We start from the raw sequence: 20,107 nt of genomic DNA, 5'->3' as shown, positions 1-20,107 counted from the left end.
GGTACACACACACACACACACACACACACCACACACACACACACACACACACACACACACTGTCTGCCCTGCGGAACCAACTGTACACACACGTAGGTACACACACACACACACACACACACACACACACACACACACACACCACACACCTGTCTGCCCTGCGGAACCAACTGTACACACACGTAGGTACACACACACCACACGCACACACTGTCTGCCCTGCGGAACCAACTGTACACACACGTAGGTACACACACACACACACACACACACACACACACTGTCTGCCCTGCGGAACCAACTGTACACACATGTAGGTACACACACACACACACACACACACACACACACACACACACGTAGGTACACACACACACACACACACACACACACACACACACACACACACACACACACACACACACACACACACACACACACACACACACTGTCTGCCATGCCACGCCAACTGTACACACATAGGTGGACTAGGCCTGGGTGCCGTTGACATTTCAACCGGTACTGGTTTCTTGGTACAGATTGATCTAGCATGAATCTGTACTCTGTAGTGTAGACTAGTACCCATGTCATTCGGTCGGTACCCTTAAAAGTTCGGTACCCAACCCTAAGGTGGACTGGACACACACACACACACACACACACACACACACACACACACACACACACACACACACACACACACACACATGGTCTGCCCTTTAACACACACACACACACACACACACACACACACACACACACACACACACACACACACACACACACACACACACACACACACACACACACACACACACACACATGGTCTGCCCTTTAACACACACACATGCACTCTGACAGAACGCTCCTAGTCTGGGATGAATGCAGTTAGGAATGATTTGACACTGGATTGCTCTCTGTTTCAGGTGCACCTTGATGGATGAGAGAGGCTGCCCCCTGCACACTAAAACAGGGTACGGTACCTTTGTTTACGTTAGTTTAGTTTAGGTGTGGGTTGAGGGGGGGGGGGGGGGGGGGGGGGGGGGCGACTAGGGCTGGTCACACCTCAGGCTCTGCCAAGAGAGGTCTGGAGAAATGCACACAGGATAATAAGTTAACTCTCCATATATAGCTGAATATCTTTCAGGTTTTAATTCTGAAATGACTCTGAAAATACGCCGTTTGTGTTTTTGGTTATCATCCTTGGTCCAGACGGAGGGTTCAGGCAGGGTGACCCTTTAGGAACAACACACGTTAGATTAGGGCGGCGTGGCTCAGGGGTAGAGCGGGGCGTCCAATGATCGAAGGGTTGGTGGTTCGAATCCCGCTCAAGCCCATGTCCATCCCATTGCCGTTGTGTCCTTGGGCAAGACACTTAACCTACTTGCCTCGTATGAATGTGTATGCATGTGAATGAATGTTGGTGGTGGTCGGAGGGGCCGTAGGCGATGATTATTCGCCACGCTTCCGTGAGTCTGCCTCAGGGCAGCTCTGGCTGCAATTGTAGCTTACCACCACCGGTATGACTGTGTATGAACGAATAATGGACTCTGTGAAGCGCTCTGAGTCAGAGCAACAGTCAGTCAGAGAAGAGCGCTATATAAATCCAATCCATTATTATTATTATTAGACTAGATTAGATTAGATATAGTATCTACACATTATGTAAATAGGATTATATGCAGGTATATACAGACAGCTGTGGATAGATAGATATATATGGTAAGAATATATGTATATATATATATATATATATATATATATATATATATACAGTATTATTGTACATGCTATCATAGAGTTATATGGGTTATATGCAGGTGTATAAGTAGGTATATAGAAGGATTATATGCAGACAGATATATATGCTGTAATATAAATATATAAATGTATATATGCTGTATATAGAGCACTGTTGTACATGCTACCATACAGAGTATATGGGTAGACTATGAGGTGGGTAGTTAAGATTACTATGATGACTATGATTACAGTGTAGGGCAGTTGTAGACGGTGAAAGCCGTAGGTAGGTGTAAGTGAGTCTAGGCAACAGAGTTCAAAGTTCGTACAGTATGGGTAACGGAGCCTAGGGTGTAGGCAACGGAGTTCAAAGTTCGTACACTCACCTGTTGAGCCAATAGAAACACAAGGAAGCGTTCCCTGGAAAATCTGTTCAGGAGAACACTAGGTAACGTTCTCTTTTCATTTCTCTGTATGTGTGTGTGTGTGTGTGTGCATGTGTGTGTCGATCTGTATTTGTGTGTGTCTGTGTGTGTGTGTGTGGATCTGTATTTATTTATGTGTGTGTGTGTGTGTGTGTGTATATCTGTCTGTGTGTGTGTGTAGACCCGGTACCTCCATCGCGGCAGCAGTGGGAGGTGTGGTTCTGTTCCTCATCCTGCTGGCGCTGCTGGTTTTCTACCTGAAGAGGCAGAAGAAGCTGAAGAGGAAGGAGACCATGAGGAGGATCCTGCAGGAGCACGAGGTGCGAGCAGAGCATCATGGGAACTGTAGTCCCAGCCATCCTGTAGTCCCAGACATCCTGTAGTCCCAGATATCCACCATATCCGCCGTAGTCCCAGAAAATATCTAAAAATAAAATAAAATAAAAGAATATATATATTTTTTTTATATATTGATACCTGCTGTTACTGTATCGATATTATATTGACATGCAAAATATCACAATATATTGCTGTATGGATGGAAAGAAACACATGAATGTGAGAATACGTACAGTGAATATATAGAATATCTACTGTGTATATTTATGTAATATGTACACAAACGTGAGTGATGAGTTCATACACCTGTCGCCCTTCGTGCAGAACACACACCAGATTGTGGAGTCGTACGGTCGCTGGTCGTTAGTCATTGGTTTTGCGTCTCATACTTTATTTAGCCACTGAGATCTCGCTGCGAGGGTTGGGTCCCAGTACCGGCTTAATGAAATGAAAAAAAACAACAACAAAAAAGAAAACGACTAACCTGTCTTTTGCTAGTATGCACTCTGCTACTAAGGAATCTACTGGGCCTATATTACTACCTACTATGCTAATATGTCTATACTACTACTACTACCTACTACTACTAGGGCTGACCTCGACTAGTCCAATAGTCGACTAATCGATTGAAAGGAGCCGTAGTCGACTGCCAACCTCTTAGTCGAATGCAAAATAATTCATTATATATATATAATACTTTATTTTTAAAATTGGGATCATTCTTTCCAAAAGCAAAGAGGCCTAGACGCATGGCTAACGCTAATGGCGCGCATACCAGCGAGGCTAACTGCCTAAGAAAATGGGCACAGAGGCAATGAAAGAGGATTTCACCCGTCTAATGAACACACTACTAGACAAATATCAAGATGTATCCATCAGTGGACCAATTCCATGCTTTCGCAGAGTCCTTCAGACATTAAGCACCCCCACAGCCCAAATGGAATGATGATTTTTTTTTTTATCAATATTTGCATTCAACCAGTCGGCTATCGGCAGATTTTGGCCAATCAAAGTCGACTATACAAATCCTTAGTCAGGGACAGGCCTACTACCTACTATGCTAATATGTCTCTACTACTATGCACTCAACACTGCAGCACCCAAGTTTCACTTACTCAGCTGACTTGTCGTACACAACTTGCAAGTTCCGCACAAATCTGCTTCAAGGCCCTCGACCTGGCATACCGTGCGGCAAAGGGAACCGCTCCCGCCTACCTCTGGTCAATGGTCTCTAACTACACACCCTCAAGACCCCTACGCTCTGCATCTTCTAACTACACACCCTCAAGACCCCTACGCTCTGCATCTTCTAACTACACACCCTCAAGACCCCTACGCTCTACATCTTCTAACTACACACCCTCAAGACCCCTCCGCTCTACATCTTCTGGCCGTCTCAGACCCACTCCTATCCGAGCTCCGGGAGGGTCATCAAGGAGAAGTTGCCTATTCTCTGTCCTTGCCCCACAATGGTGGAACGAACTTCCCACCCCAGTTAGGACAGCCGAAACCCGTCCAATCTTTCGCCGTCGACTAAAGACTCACTTCTTCAATCATTATCTGAAATGGAAAAAATATTTAATAAAAGAAAACTCTAACCCTAACTAACCTTACTGTCATTCACTTGTCCTAATAAACGAACCTACACTGTAGCACTCAACACTTTGATGAACATTGTTACTCAGCTGATAGAGTTGTACCCTTCCTGCTGTCTTGTTGTACAAAACTTGTAAGTCGCTTTGGATAAATGTAAACGTAACCAGCGGTCTCTGAATGTGGCCCCCTCCTCTCTCTCTCCTGCAGCTGGTGGAGCCCCTCACGCCCAGCGGCGCGCTGCCCAACCAGGCCCAGATGCGCATCCTGAAGGAGACGGAGCTGAAGAAGCTGAGGGTTCTGGGCTCCGGGGCCTTCGGTACCGTCTACAAGGTACCACACCGGGTTCTACCTCCCTTTTTAATGAGACGCACACAGAACAGAACGGTGTGGATTTACGCACGGTTTATTAAAAGATGCATGTTTAACCCTTTCACTACCACACTACAGAAGGTTAACCCTTTAAACCGTCTGTAGTTTAGTTTAGTTTATTTGACAATTATTAAAATACATGTTACAACAAGTCATGCATCCTACAATTATCAAGGATAGCACAAAAAAGTCTGAATTATTTCCATTGTGATCCTTGGTCTCAGCAGCACATAGTATTTACATAAACATGTATTACACATGTTATCATCAGCCTACAGCAGGGGTCGGCAATAGGCGGCCCGCGGGCCGAAATTGGCCCGCCAGCAATAATTTCTGGCCCGTCAGTTTATTTTGAGAATATGATATTTATTTTTATTTTCATCATATTATTTTTATTATATGCATATTTTATGTTTTATCCATGTTGAGAGTGAATAACAGGTATAGGCAGTGAGGTTCAATGTACCGTATATATAGGCTCGCTCAAAGTGAGGTGGTGCTGAACTGGGAAACACGAGTCCATGAAATAAAAACAGCAGTTCAGTAAGTCATTCAAGCTTTATCTTTACTCATGACTGACGGCACCACACATGCATGTGAACAGTAATGCAATTAAAAACAATGCAAAAACAATGCAATTAACTTTAAACAAAAAGAGTGCTTGAAGAAGCTCCTGAAATGACGGCGCTATAGGTATTTGAATTACGAGACATTCGGAAGTCCATTAGCTCCATTTCCAGTGCAGCCTCATCTAACAAGGTTAACTATCATAATCGATCGTCCCACTATATTCCTTTATCCGTAATTGATCAGTCTCCCCAGTTAGTAGCTAGATTAATATATTTAGCGGAAGTGTCAATAATCGATCGCGGGGGATTCCCCAATCTGGATGCGAGGCTTGTTTGAGATTCAATAAGTATAATAATAAGTAAGACAACGGATACGTTTAACGAATTCCAGATAAATCGATAGTTTTAACATTAAACATTCAACATTAAACCGGTCCGTGGCCGTCAGATAGATAGATTGTTGCGTGCGCGTAATGTAGGATAGACCGATAGAGAGGCGCTTTATAATACAATGGAAAAAAGACAAAGGTATAATGTTCAGTGCATGTATATGTCGTTTACAGTTTATTATGCCACCTATGCAGCTCGTTTATTTTGACGAGTTAAAAAAAAATTCACTATCATTATATTAAATTAGCCATTGTTTTTGGTTCTGGCCCGCCATTCAATGGCTTGGGGAAAAATTGGCCCGCCGCCAAACCTAATTGCCGACCTCTGGCCTACAGTATATTGCTAAAAATATAATAAAAAAGTAAAATACAACATTATTAATAAGATATGTACAAAATGTACAGCCACACTAAAACGACACGACACTAAAACAGGAAGCTTCCTGAGTTACTCTGGGACCTTTTCTAACATTCACCTTGAAACTATACAGGTTCAAGATCTGTTTGGTGATCAAAGGCAACTCATTCCACTCCTGTGTGAGCAAGGTACCAGTGTGATAGTAAAGGGTTAACAAGTTTCAAGTTTCTTTAATAGTTGTCATACAGAAGTACAGAATACTTTCATACAAAATGCTTCTTACTGTTACGCTCCAGAGACTGTGCTAGACAAGATAGTATCAAACATAGTATACATGTAATTTAGAAGAAGAAAAAGAGGTCACAGTGTTCGGTATAGACATATGTACAATGTTCTGAGTTACCATATAATATACAATACTATGCAGTGTACTAATGTACAGTACTATCTAGTGCAAAGCAGAAATGGGATGAGGTACAATTTAGGTACAATTTACAGTAAGGTGTACGAGTTCTAGTGCAATCCTTCATCAATAAATATAAAGTGTGGGGAGTGGGTGCTACAGTGTGTTTGTTTAAAGTGGGTGTGTGCTATAAAGTGTGTGGAGTGGGTGCTACAGTGTGTTTGTTTAAGTGAGTGTGTGCGTGTGGATGTGTGTGCTATGTGCGTTTGGTGGTTGTTGTTGTGTAGTGTTCATTCATTGTTCGTTTAGCAGCCTGATGGCCTGGGGATAGAAGCTTCTTCTGAGTCTTTCTGTGCTCGCCTTGAGACTCCGGTATCGCTTGCCTGACCGCAGCAGTTCAAAGAGGCAGTTGTTCGGGTGACTGGAGTCTTTAATGATTCTCTTAGCCTTGCCCTTGCAACGCTTGTTGTAAATGTTCTGGAGGGTGGGGAGCCCCCCTCCAATTGTGCGTTCGGCTGAACGTGTCACTCTTTGTAGTCTGCTTCGGTCTTGTGCAGTGCTATTCCCAAACCAGGAGGTGATGTTGCCGGTCAAGATGCTCTCTATTGTACATGAGTAGAAGTTCTTAAGGATCTTCTGACTGACTTGGAACTTCCTTAGGCGCCTGAGGAAGTAGAGGCGTTGTCGTGCCTTCTTCACAACACTGTCAATGTGTGTGGTCCATGTCAAGTCCTCGGATATGTAGGCTCCGAGGTACTTAAAGCTGTTGACTCTCTCAACCGGTGCCCCGTCGATGCTGAGGGGGCTGTAGTCCTTGACCCCCGACCTCCTGAAGTCCAACCTTCTGTAGTGTGGTAGTGAAAGGGCTAACCCTTTGTCGTGTGGCAGTGAAAGGGTTTTAGCCTTCCGTGTGTATTGTCACAGTGAAAGTGTTAAACAATTTGGTAGTGTGGCAGTGAGAGGGTTAACGTGGTCAGGTTGTTTTTAGTTGCGGGATGTTCGCCTGTCTGTCTGTTCCTGGTTTCATTATCTTCTTGAATAATACGATCACCTTCTTGTACACGCCACTTGTTTTACAACTTGTCAAATAAACTGCCACTGTGTCCGGGTTGTGATGAGAGTCTGGTTCTGGTTCTGTTTCCAGGGACTGTGGGCGCCTGACGGGGAGAACGTGAAGATCCCTGTGGCCATCAAGGTTCTACGGGAGAACACGTCGCCCAAGGCCAACAAAGAGATCCTGGACGTGAGTTGGTTTTGTCATTAACACGTTGATTTGGGATATAATTCACACAGACATTCACTCACTCACTCACTCACTCACTCACTCACTCACTCACTCACTCACTCACTCACTCACTCACTCACTCACTCACTCACTCACTCACTCACTCAGACACACACACACTCACTCACACACACAGACTCACTCACTCACTCACTCACTCACTCACTCACTCACACAGACACACACACTCACTCACACAGACACACACACACTCACTCACTCACTCACTCACTCACTCACTCACTCACTCACTCACTCACTCACTCACTCACACAGACTCTCACTCACTCACTCACTCACTCACTCACTCACTCACTCACTCACTCACTCACTCACTCACTCACTCACTCACTCACACAGACTCACTCACTCACTCACTCACTCACTCACTCACTCACTCACTCACTCACTCACTCACTCACTCACACAGACTCACTCACTCACTCACACAGACACACACACACACTCACACAGACACACACACTCACTCACTCACTCACTCACTCACACAGACTCTCACTCACACAGACTCTCACTCACTCACTCACTCACTCACACAGACTCACTCACTCACTCACTCACTCACTCACTCACACAGACTCTCACTCACTCACTCACTCACTCACTCACTCACTCACTCACACAGACTCACTCACACACTCACTCACTCACTCACACAGACTCTCACTCACTCACTCACTCACACAGACTCACTCACTCACTCACACAGACTCTCACTCACTCACTCACTCACACATACTCTCACTCACTCACTCACACAGACTCACTCACTCACTCACTCACTCACTCACTCACTCACTCACTCACTCACACAGACTCACTCACTCACTCACACAGACTCACTCACTCACTCACACAGACTCTCACTCACTCACTCACTCACACAGACTCTCACTCACTCACTCACACAGACTCACTCACTCACTCACTCACACAGACTCTCACTCACTCACTCACACAGACTCACTCACTCACTCACTCACTCACTCACTCACTCACTGACACAGACTCACTCACTCACTCACTCACTCACTCACTCACTCACTCACTCACTCACTCACACAATCACTCACTCACACACACAGACTCTCACTCACTCACTCACTCACTCACTCACTCACACAGACTCACACTCACTCACTCACTCACTCACTCACTCACTCACTCACTCACTCACTCACTCACACAGACTCACACTCACTCACTCACTCACTCACTCACTCACTCACTCACTCACTCACTCACTCACTCACTCACTCACTCACTCACTCACTCACTCACTCACTCACTCACTCACTCACTCACACAGACACACACACACTCACTGCTCCTATCTTAGGCACCTGAGCGACTTAAAATAACCAGCATTCCAACATTGCCAGCAGCTAACCCTCAGACTGCAGGAGCTCCTGTGTTACTTGTAGACATTCAGATCATCACACTTGCTTCCACACATCTCGTATTAGATTAGATTCAAACGTATTGTCATCATACCAGCACAGTTCCAGTACAACCAAAAGACATTTGGCATGTAGAGAGTAAAGTGTACAGGTGTAACATATATAAATGAGTACTACTGAGTAATAGTGCTAATCAGATGTATGTACAGAGTTGTGGTATTAATATGTACAGTGATACAGGTATAAAGACACTATGGTAGTAAGTCATACTGGCCAGCAGCGTAACTAGTAAGCGTAGGTAAGGGATATGTACAGATATAGATATAGTATCTACAAGTATGTAAAAAGGATTATATGCAGGTATGTACAGTCAGATGTGGATATATAATATACATATATATATATATATATATATATATATATATATATATATATATATATATATATGGTAAGAATAAATATATATATATATATATATGGTAAGAATAAATATGTATCTACACCCGCCTCCGCCCCTCCCCCTCCTCCTATGTGATGGCGGGCGTGGCCAGCCCCTACGTGTATAGAATAATAATATATTTTTTAATTCAACCAGGAAGTCCCATTGAGATACCAGATCTCTTTTGCAAGGGAGACCTGGCCAAGATGACACAATAACATTCTGCAACGAATTTTGAATTAGATTTTTTTGTTAAAGTGACAGCCCTAACGTGTATAGAATAATAATAATATACCTCTCTGCAGGAGGCCTATGTGATGGCGGGCGTGGCCAGCCCCTACGTGTGCCGCCTGCTGGGCATCTGTCTGACCTCCACGGTGCAGCTGGTGACGCAGCTCATGCCGTACGGCTGCCTGCTGGACTACGTGCGCGAGAACAAGGACCGGCTCGGCTCCCAGTTCCTCCTCAACTGGTGCGTCCAGATCGCTAAGGTGCGGAGCCACGTGACTTTTTCTTTTTAATTTCTTTATTTAAAATAATAAAACAAATTTAAATCTTTATATCGAACATGTAAATAAATACAAACAATATAAAATCAAAACAAATCATTGATCTCAAGAAATTTAATGAAAAAAAAATAAACAAAAGCAAAACATAACTCAATTTACATGTTCGAAAAGGAGTAGGAAGAAGTGTACACTTATTTAATCCTACCCCTTTTCCACTACTCAAATGAGTGTACTAATTTAAAACCTTACAAAACAAATATATATATATATATATATATATATGCAAAACAAAAAACTAAAATTATGTAAAACATGAAAGAAATAAACATGTAAATGTAAACACCCGTGAATGTCAAATCCCTTCCTCATCCCTGTACCTCGTGAGCATCATTTCCTTATCATTCAGTTTGAATTACGGGTTCACATGCCTTCGAGCAACATTGTACTATTGTACTTATTTTGCCTATTCTTATGTCTATGTTAATTTTATACTAATTGCTGTGGGGCACTCTGGACTGCGGTCCATGTGTGAAAAGTGCTATACAGATAGTTATTCATATTTATTATTATCATATTGTATGCATTGAAATGTCCGTAAAGTCTCGACGACATTGAAAATGAGGGTGACCTCGATTGTCTTTTCGAATAAAGGTCCGACGTCCTCATTCCAATGTTCAGTCGTCCAAGTTTCCAACCCTGTGTGTGAGATCGTCCTCCTCAGAGGGTCACCTTTGTGCAGTTGCTCATCTCAGTGTGTGTGTGTGTGTGTGTCCGTTGGTTGTTTATATTTTCTGTTTATTCTATACTTTAGCACTTTTCTTTGTTTTTAGCTATGCGACTTACTGTGAAGCACTTTGGTTCATGTCTAAATGTGCTATACAAAATGTATTTGATTGATTGATTGATTGATTGATTGTGTGTGTGCGTGTGTGTGTGCGTGCAGGGGATGAGCTACCTGGAGGAGGTGCGTCTGGTCCACAGAGACCTGGCGGCCCGGAACGTTCTGGTAAAGAACCCGAACCACGTGAAGATCACGGACTTCGGCCTGGCCCGGCTGCTGGACATAGACGAGACGGAGTACCACGCTGACGGAGGCAAGGTACGGTACCAGTCCTGTGTGTCTGTGTTTTACATCAGTGCAGGGTCCAGTACCTCCCTGTGTGTCTGTGTTTTACATCAGTGCAGGGTCCAGAACCTCCCTGTGTGTCTGTGTTTTACATCAGTGCAGGGTCCAGTACCTCCCTGTGTGTGTTTTACATCAGTGCAGGGTCCAGTACCTCCCTGTCTGTGTTTTACATCAGTGCAGGGTCCAGAACCTCCCTGTGTGTCTGTGTTTTACATCAGTGCAGGGTCCAGAACCTCCCTGTGTGTCTGTGTTTTACATCAGTGCAGGGTCCAGTACCTCCCTGTCTGTGTTTTACATCAGTGCAGGGTCCAGAACCTCCCTGTGTGTCTGTGTTTTACATCAGTGCAGGGTCCAGAACCTCCCTGTGTGTCTGTGTTTTACATCAGTGCAGGGTCCAGTACCTCCCTGTCTGTGTTTTACATCAGTGCAGGGTCCAGAACCTCCCTGTGTGTCTGTGTTTTACATCAGTGCAGGGTCCAGTACCTCCCTGTGTGTCTGTGTTTTACATCAGTGCAGGGTCCAGAACCTCCCTGTGTGTCTGTGTTTTACATCAGTGCAGGGTCCAGAACCTCCCTGTGTGTGTTTTACATCAGTGCAGGGTCCAGTACCTCCCTGTGTGTCTGTGTTTTACATCAGTGCAGGGTCCAGAACCTCCCTGTGTGTCTGTGTTTTACATCAGTGCAGGGTCCAGAACCTCCCTGTGTGTCTGTGTTTTACATCAGTGCAGGGTCCAGAACCTCCCTGTGTGTCTGTGTTTTACATCAGTGCAGGGTCCAGAACCTATGTTAGTAAGTAAGTAAAACTGTATTTCTATAGCGCCCTTCTCAGCACGAGTGCACAGAGTGCTTCACAGCATTTTTAAAACATCAGTAGAAAAACCAATGCAACACGCAGGAAAAGGCAGTATTCACAATAGGTCCCTTTTTAAACGTTTGTAACACTCTTCTGTCTTCAGGTGCCGATCAAGTGGATGGCTCTGGAGTCCATTCTGCACAGGAAGTTCACCCACCAGAGTGACGTCTGGAGTTACGGTGAGTTTCAGCTCCAGCCCACTGGACCCGGAGGTTCGGTTCTGTTCGGTTCCTCCAACAGCTCCATAACACACTGTTTCTATGTTTCAAGTTTCAAGTTTTGTTTATTAATTGTCACAATAAAATACACTTACTTTACGGTGAAATGTAAAGTAAAAAGTAAGTCAAGAGGAATATACAATATACAATACAATATACAAAGTACAACCTAGGTACAAAACTTTAAGGTAAAGTGCAAATGCTCTATAGTGAAAAATCAACATGCACTCTCTCAAAAAATATTGTTGTGCAAATGCTCACCTATGCTGTTATGAGGTGTCGGTATAGCAAGCCTGTCGATGCTAAACGCTATGGAGGACAGCGGGTTAAACATGCAAACAAGACGTGCATCTATAACCGAAAGTGGCTCCAAAACACTATGAATCCATGTTGGATTATGATTTTTTTTAATTAAAATGTGTTACATGTACTTGATGGCAATTGTTCATTTATAACCGATGGGGCGTACAGACACTTATCTGTACCTTTGTTTACACTGTTTGTTTTTCTCATGTTTTTATATTCGGATCTAATTGTATTGCCTATATTTATGTCTTTCTACTATTACCCTGCCCCTCCCCCTCCCCCATGCTGCTATGATTAATTCCCCCAAGGGGATCAATAAAGGAACAGCTTCTCTCGTTCCCAAAATGCAGAAGTGTTACTGTGTTTATAAGCAATTGGTTAGCTCTAAGTGGTTCTTTGTAAGGATAATAAAAATAGATTACATTTGTACCGCACTTTATATTTGTGAAGTGCTACAAAGGTAAAAAGTTAAATGAATAAAAACAATTAAAATGAATAAAACAACCAAAGAAAATGGAAGAAACATACAGCCTAAAAATAAAAGTAAAAGAATAATTCAGGCAAATGCCTTGTTAAAAAGAAATGTTTTTGGGCGGCTAAGTGGCGCAGTGGGCAAGGCGCTCGCCACTAACACAGGAGGTGCTGGGTTCGAGCCCAGCTCTCTGCATTGCTTCCGGCTTGGCTGGTCGTTCATACTAATACAATTGGCAGTATTAGGGGGTGGGAAAGCCGGTTGGTGGGGATCGGACGTTGTGGACGGCGACTCCTACAGGTCGGTTGCTGCGCCTGTACAGTAGAATCGGGAAGTGTCGGGGGCAGCGTGAGCCTCCCACGCGTTACTCCTCGCCACTGAGAGATCGCGCTGTGCAGGTGAAAAGATGCGACGGCTGCTTCCTCGTGTACCGGAGGGGACACGTGATGCAAGGCTTCGTCCACATCGCATCCAGTGGGAGGCATGGTCTAGCAACGATCAAGACAGGGGAGGGAAGAATTGGATAATAAAGAAAAATAGAAAAATGGGGAGGAAAAGTAGATATATATAAAAAAAGATATATATATACGGTTTTTATGTTTTTAGGCCCCTTTTAAAAACCTCAACGGACTGTGGTGCTCTCAGATGGTCGGGGAGGGCATTCCACAGCCGAGGAGCAGCTGAGCAGAAGGCCCGGTCGCCCATGGTGCGGAGGCGTGTCCTGTGTATGGGTTGGAGTACGTTTGAGTGTCCGGAGCGGGTGGAGGTCGGGGGAGTGATGAGCTCTTTTAGATAGGAGGGGGCGTTGCTGTGGATGCACTGATGGGTGAGGAGGGATTCAACCTGGAGGAGACGGGAGCCAGTGTAGGGAATGGGTGTGATGTGTTCATATTTTCGCACTCTCATCAGTCATCCTTTCGCTAGTGGTGTAATGTGACCTCCATCCACCAGGGGTGACGGTGTGGGAGCTGATGACGTTCGGGGCCAAGCCCTACGACCTGATCCCAGCCCGGGACATCCCGGAGCTGCTGGAGGGGGGCGAGAGGCTGCCCCAACCCCTCATCTGCACCATCGACGTCTACATGATCATGGTCAAATGTCAGTGCACTGTTTCTCCCCTCCATGCGTTCTCTTACAGTATTTATATTCTGGGTAGCGGGAAATTATATTATTTTTTATTTTTATTTTATTTAATTAGATTTTTATATTATAATAATTGCTTAGACAGTTAACCAGATAATACTGTAACAACGTGTCTTCATTCCTACTTTTAATTTCTGGTGGTGGGGCCACCCCTTTGTTTGTCTGTGGATTACAGAAAGGGTCTTTAAAAGAGTAGGTTACACCTTTATCTGTAAATTAAGTCGGTGTAGAAAACTGTTATTAACTTGGCGTTATTTCAGCTAAACGCAGAAAGGAACCATGGGACACTTAGCAAGTGTTTGAACGACTGTGTGATAGTTGTAAAATATATAAAATAATACATTTTTGGCGGTCAGGTGGCGTAGCGGAGATTGCGCTCGTCACCAATGCAAGAGGCTGCGGTCTCGACTCCCGGAGTCAGCATTGCTTGGGGCTTGGGCTGATCGCTATACTAACTCGTTTGGCTGAGTTAGGGGGGAGGGAAGTCGTGGGTGGGAATCTGGCGTTGTGAACAGCGACGCCTACAGGTCAGGTCTGGGCGCTTGCTCAACGCAGGCAGGACTTGATGAAGGCAGCGTGACCTCCCACACGTTACACTTCACCAATGAGAGTCCTCGCTGCCAGGTGAGAAGAGAGCCACTGGCTGTCGCCGCGTGTGTCGGATGACTTCAGGGTTGCCTTGTACCGACCAGTAGGAGAACATGCGCACAACAACCAGGTAGGGGAGGGGGGGAATTGGCACAATGACGGGGAGAAAACAGAAAAAAATCTGAGAAAGAGAGGATACAAAAAAAAATATATATATATATATATATAAATATATTTGAGGTAAATCAACAACTGCCCATGTTTTCCAGTTAGTTGAAATGTATTGGAACACTCTTTGGAAAAATTAGATTTTTTTTGGTGTTAATTTTCCATTTGAACGCCACAGGCTGGATGATCGACCCGGACAGCAGGCCGCGCTTCAGAGAGTTGGTGAATGAATTCAGCGCCATGGCCCGAGACCCACCCCGCTACGTCGTCATCCAGGTGTGTGTGTGTGTGTGTGTGAAGGTGGGTGTGTGTGTGTGTCTTGAGTTGGTTTTAGATTTTTTAAGTGTGAAGATCTTTTTCCAGTTTTCTGTTTTTGTACGTGTTTAGTTTAGTTTATTTGGGATCCCCATTAGTTGTTACCACAGTAACAACTACTCTTCCTGCGGTCCTCTCAAAATAACATAACGCATTCAAACATAAAATCATTGTACAATCAGAATAAAACAATACTTCCATGCACATTGTACAAGCAACAACACCAAAACAAAGAATAATAATGACAGTAAAGATAGTAATTTGTCTGTCTACATGAATGAAGCTCCACAGAAGTGGAGCGGGCCACAGAGGGCCCAACTCTCCCCTGCCACCATGCACACAAATGCCCTAATTTGGATAAAAAAGAAAAGAAAAAAAGTATATCATAAAATGATTTCTTTCTGTAAAATCGCTGTTCTTTTTGAAATTTGATCTACCGTAATTCCTCTAATAGTAACCCCGGCTTGTATTTGTTTCAACTGTAGCGGGTACCAGGCTTGTATTAGGAGGAGGCCTGTATAAGAGGGAGGCCTATATTTCAAATTTTCAAACGGATCATAATGAATAAATCAACATTTTGTGTCAGTTTGAACCCAGTAAAATGTACTGGGTTCATTTATTGAAACCAAGTACTGTATGAAATCAAGTAACTAGCTCAGTATGCAGCTCAGTATATTAGTAACCCGGCTTGTATTAGGAGGCCGGCTTATAATTGCTTAGCTCAAGAGCGCACCCGGCCATTAATAGAGACCCGGCTTGTATTTGAGACCCGGTTACTATTAGAGGAATTACGGTACGTGTGGATTTTTAACCCTTTCACTACCACACTACAGAAGGTTAACCCTTTACTATCACACTACAGACGGTTAACCCTTTACTATCACACTATAGACGGTTAACCCTTTACTAACCGTCTGTAGTGTGATAGTAAACGCGTAACCTTCTGTAGCGTGGCAGTGAAAGAGTTAACCTTCTGTATTGTCGCAGTGTGAAAGGGTTAACCTTATGTAGTGTGGTAGTGAAAGGGTTAACCGGCTGTCGTGTGGCAGTGAAAGGGTTAACCTTCCGTATTGTCGCAGTGTGAAAGGGTTAACCGTATGCAGTGTGGCAGTGAAAGGGTTAAGCGAGGTGTTTGATTGGTCACCTCGTGACCACATGATTCCCTCGTTCTATATTCCGCCCCTCAGAACGAGGAGCAGATGAGCCTGTCCAGCCCCGTGGACAGCCAGTTCTTCCGGAAGCTGCTGGAGGAGGAGGCCGACATGAGGGACCTGCTGGACGCGGAGGAGTACCTGGTGCCGCAGCCCAACTTCTTCACCCGGCAGCAGGGAGACGGGGCCTCGACCAGCGGACCCTCCAGGCACCACTCTCACAGGGTCGGTAGTGGGGATGTTCGATATTGGCTATTTATTTTTTCACCGATATCCCGATATTGTCCAACTCTTAATTTCCGATACCGATATCAACCGATACCAATATATGCGGGGTCCCCCACCCCTCCAAAAACTAAATAATAACATTTACCTCTGTCTCTCTCGCTCGCTCTCTCTCTCTCTATACACACAGAGTACAGACCAGGGTCTAGACGGCGAGGCCTCCATTGCCGGCGTCCCCAGGAGCATGTACTCCTCCCTGAGCACCCTCGGTCGCAGCCAGTACCCCACCTTGCCACTAGGGGCCAGCACCACCAACGGGCCCTGGACGCCCCAGCAGCAGTACCCTTCCCTGGCCCGCAGCCCCTCGGCGGGAGGGCACTCTGACTCCGTCTTCCTGGACACTCCGGAGGACCCGTCGGTCCCCCCGGCCAGCCCCGGGCGCTACTGCAAGGACCCCACCTACCCCAACGGGAGCCAGGGCGACCTGGAGGTGGACGGGGGGCCGCCCATCCATCACCATCCTTCGCACTACCTTCATCACTCACTGCCCAGGAGGAGCCATGGGTATATACACAGTGTGGCATTACCAGGTGAGTTACAGTCCTTACCATGGGTATATACACAGTGTGGCCTCACCAGGTGAGTTACAGTCCTTACCGTGGGTATATACACAGTGTGGCCTCACCAGGTGAGTTACAGTCCTTACCATGGGTATATACTAGAGGTGGGCATAGATTAATTTTTTTAATCTAGATTAATCTATCTGCAATCCTGGATTTAATCTAGATTAATCTAGATTAAAATGGCTCAAAAGGAAAAAAAAAGAAAAAAACCTGCCGAAGGCATTCAAAATATGTGTGTTCTACCCAAATAATGACCAGAAGTAAGTCCTTACTTTTTCTTTCCTCCTTATGTTTCTCAGGCCAGGTGGCCCATTACACCATGAGCCCATCTCCCGTTTCCAAAATGCATTACAGACTGTTTGAAAAAGCTGTTTTGCTATGATAATTGGTAATGAAATATCAAAATAATGTTCAATAAGATGTACTTGTGTTTAATAAGTTGTTTTATTCAGAAGTTAACACAAATAAATAATATTACCAGTACAGTACAGTATCTAGCACACTCTCAGGAGCAAAACAGAAAGAATCATTTCAAACTTGAACTATGTGACATGGCTTGAATCAACTGCTCCAGTGGAGTTGCTCAGTGGCCAATGGTGTCAACTGTGGTTGTACTGGGCAGCTCCCAGGTGTGAATGGAACTGTATGAATGTGAAGCAGGGCGTTCCTGAAAAAGAGCATCTGTGCTCAGCGAACCTACCCTGGGTAAATAAAGGTTAATTATATTATCGCGCGATACTAGTATAGCGTTAACGCAGCACGTTAACGCCGTTAACGGCCCAGCTCTAGTATATACACAGTGTGGCCTCACCAGGTGAGTTACAGTCCTTACCGTGGGTATATACACAGTGTGGCCTAATACCAGGTGAGTTACAGTCCTTACCATGGGTATATACAGGTGCAGCTCAATAAATTAGAATATCGTGGAAAAGTCTATATATTTCGCTGTATTGATGCAGTAATTTGTGCAAAAGGAGCCCCAACCAAGTACTGAGTGAACATACATGGACATACTTTTCAGAAGGCCAACATTTCTATATACAACAGAAAAATACATCTATTTTTAAAATTTTATTGGTGATACAGAAGTTTGGGCTTTCATGAGCTGTAAGACATAATCATCCAAATTAAAACAAATAAAGGCTTGAAATATTTCACTTTGTGTGTAATGAATCTATAATCTACAAGAGTTTCGCTTTTTGAATTGATCTACTGAAAGAATATAACTTTTCCACGATATTCAAATTTATCGAGCTGCACCTGTACACAGTGTGGCCTTACCAGGTGAGTTACAGTCCTTGCCACAGTCGCCATAGTGAGCTGGCTGAAATGATGGCGCACGTGATACTAATGTTTATAAGTAGGGATGCCCCGATCGATCGGCCAGCGATCGGTATCGGGCGATATTCACTAAAATAGCTAGATCGGGTATCTAACTTTTTTTTTTGTTTAAAAAGAAAAATATTTAAAGGGGTCATGTCTTGCTATTCCTTTCACTATTTGGGCAACTTTACACAATTCCTGTGAGTCTATGGAACACATCTGTAAAGTTATTTATATAAAAAAAAAAAAAAAAAAAAAGCATTGTTTTGTATTTCTAATCAAGTACTCTAAAGCAGCATTTTTCCACTTCAAGATTTCAAGCTGTTTTGGGCTGGGCTCTGCCCATAAGCGCTTTGAGTGACAGTCACCCACAGTCTGCATTGGCAGACAGAAAGAGATATAGAGAGATTGAGGGGGATACTAATTAATTTTGCCGCAGGGGGCATAATCCCATGGGACAATGCATTGGTAACTTGTTTCAAATGACAATATATAACCCTGTGAATATTATTGCACGGATCGGAATACGGGCGCGCGCGGGAGTCAAGATATTTTGACTGTAGCTTAGTTCACTGGGGGAGGATATTGTCTCAACTGAATTGGAGCAATCCGCCAAAATGAGAATTAGAGACACAGACCCCATTGATACAAACCCCCATTGCTAGGAAACAATGCTAAACACTGGGAAAGGCCATTTATAAGACACGGGACCTTTAATATAATAATAAATTAAATAATAAATTACAATTCAGTACATTTATATCTGTGTTAATTAACTTAATTTGTAACATTTCATTTCACTAAGTTAGGAAAGTAATGTTTTAAGTCAAGCCTGATGTTGCCTTGCACAAAATAATGATCCATACAGTGTAGGTTAGTATATTAGGACAAGTACATGACAGTAAGGTTAGTTAGGGTTAGATTATTATTATTTTATCTATAACAAAACCAAAAACTATGGCTCATAGAAGATCGGTATCGGTGGCAAAAAACGTGATCAGGGCATCCCTATTTATAAGCACCGCGAATAACCGCAATCTTTGTGCTAAAGGACAAAATGTAAAGGAATGTTACCCACAGCACCTTTAACTTCCGCCTTCTCCTCTTGTCCAGAGTACGTCAACCAGGAGATCCAGGATCTCAGACCGGGGGTTCCGGAGCGACCCAGCACGCTGCCCCGCAAGGGCGCCAAGACGGAGCGACGCCTCCCCAACGGCCTGAGCTCCGGGCACAGCGTGGAGAACCCCGAGTACCTGGTGCCCGTGAGCGCCGGCGGGGCCTCGCCGGCCTTCGACAACCCCTACTACCTGGACCTGGTGGCCAAGAACCAGGCGGCCGCCGGGGGGGCGGAGAGGGACGCGGGGCTGGGGGGGCCGAGGCAGCCCAACGGCTTCATGACGCCCACGGCGGAGAACCCCGAGTACCTGGGGCTAGCGGACACCTGGAGCGGACATTCATGAGGGAGGAGGGAGGAGGGAGGAGGGAGGAGGACCCAACTCACTTCCCTAATGGGAGGCGGCCTGGACCCAACTCACTTCCCTAATGGCAGCACGCGGGGGGGGGGGGGGGGGGGGTTCCTGGGAATGTATGTGTAAATGGTAGTCAATGGAAGCCCAGGGTCAAGAGTAGCACCCAACAGGACCAACCGAGAGGGTCCAGCACGCCTCCCCCAACCCACTGGGTTCTGACAGCCTGCACAGTACAGTGTAGCCGATCCAGCTGGTACGCTTCTTCATCTCTCTCTCTCTCTCTCTC

General features: G+C 44.8%; 1 protein-coding gene across 1 annotated transcript in view; it reads left to right on the top strand.

Moving 5' to 3' along the window:
- The window catches only part of erbb2 (erb-b2 receptor tyrosine kinase 2), a gene marked incomplete at its 3' end in the record, with an annotated part of 112,743 nt that extends 92,931 nt beyond the window's left edge, over window positions 1-19,812 (top strand). Inside the window, exons 17-28 of the mRNA XM_084322918.1 lie at window positions 927-974; window positions 2,347-2,485; window positions 4,308-4,430; window positions 7,333-7,431; window positions 9,639-9,824; window positions 10,786-10,941; window positions 11,924-11,999; window positions 13,768-13,914; window positions 14,894-14,991; window positions 16,218-16,406; window positions 16,597-16,996; window positions 19,466-19,812. Coding sequence (XP_084179044.1) covers window positions 927-974; window positions 2,347-2,485; window positions 4,308-4,430; window positions 7,333-7,431; window positions 9,639-9,824; window positions 10,786-10,941; window positions 11,924-11,999; window positions 13,768-13,914; window positions 14,894-14,991; window positions 16,218-16,406; window positions 16,597-16,996; window positions 19,466-19,812 — 2,008 coding nt within the window. The remainder of the gene's footprint in view (window positions 1-926; window positions 975-2,346; window positions 2,486-4,307; window positions 4,431-7,332; window positions 7,432-9,638; window positions 9,825-10,785; window positions 10,942-11,923; window positions 12,000-13,767; window positions 13,915-14,893; window positions 14,992-16,217; window positions 16,407-16,596; window positions 16,997-19,465) is intronic.
- Between the last annotated feature and the right edge of the window lie 295 nt (window positions 19,813-20,107).

The sequence above is a fragment of the Notolepis coatsorum genome, assembly GCF_963971535.1.
Source record: "Notolepis coatsorum genome assembly, chromosome: 10".
In the NCBI taxonomy this organism is placed as follows: Eukaryota; Metazoa; Chordata; class Actinopteri; order Aulopiformes; family Paralepididae; genus Notolepis; species Notolepis coatsorum.
Note: the sequence above shows the minus strand (reverse complement) of the source record. Positions and strands in the feature narration are given on the sequence as shown.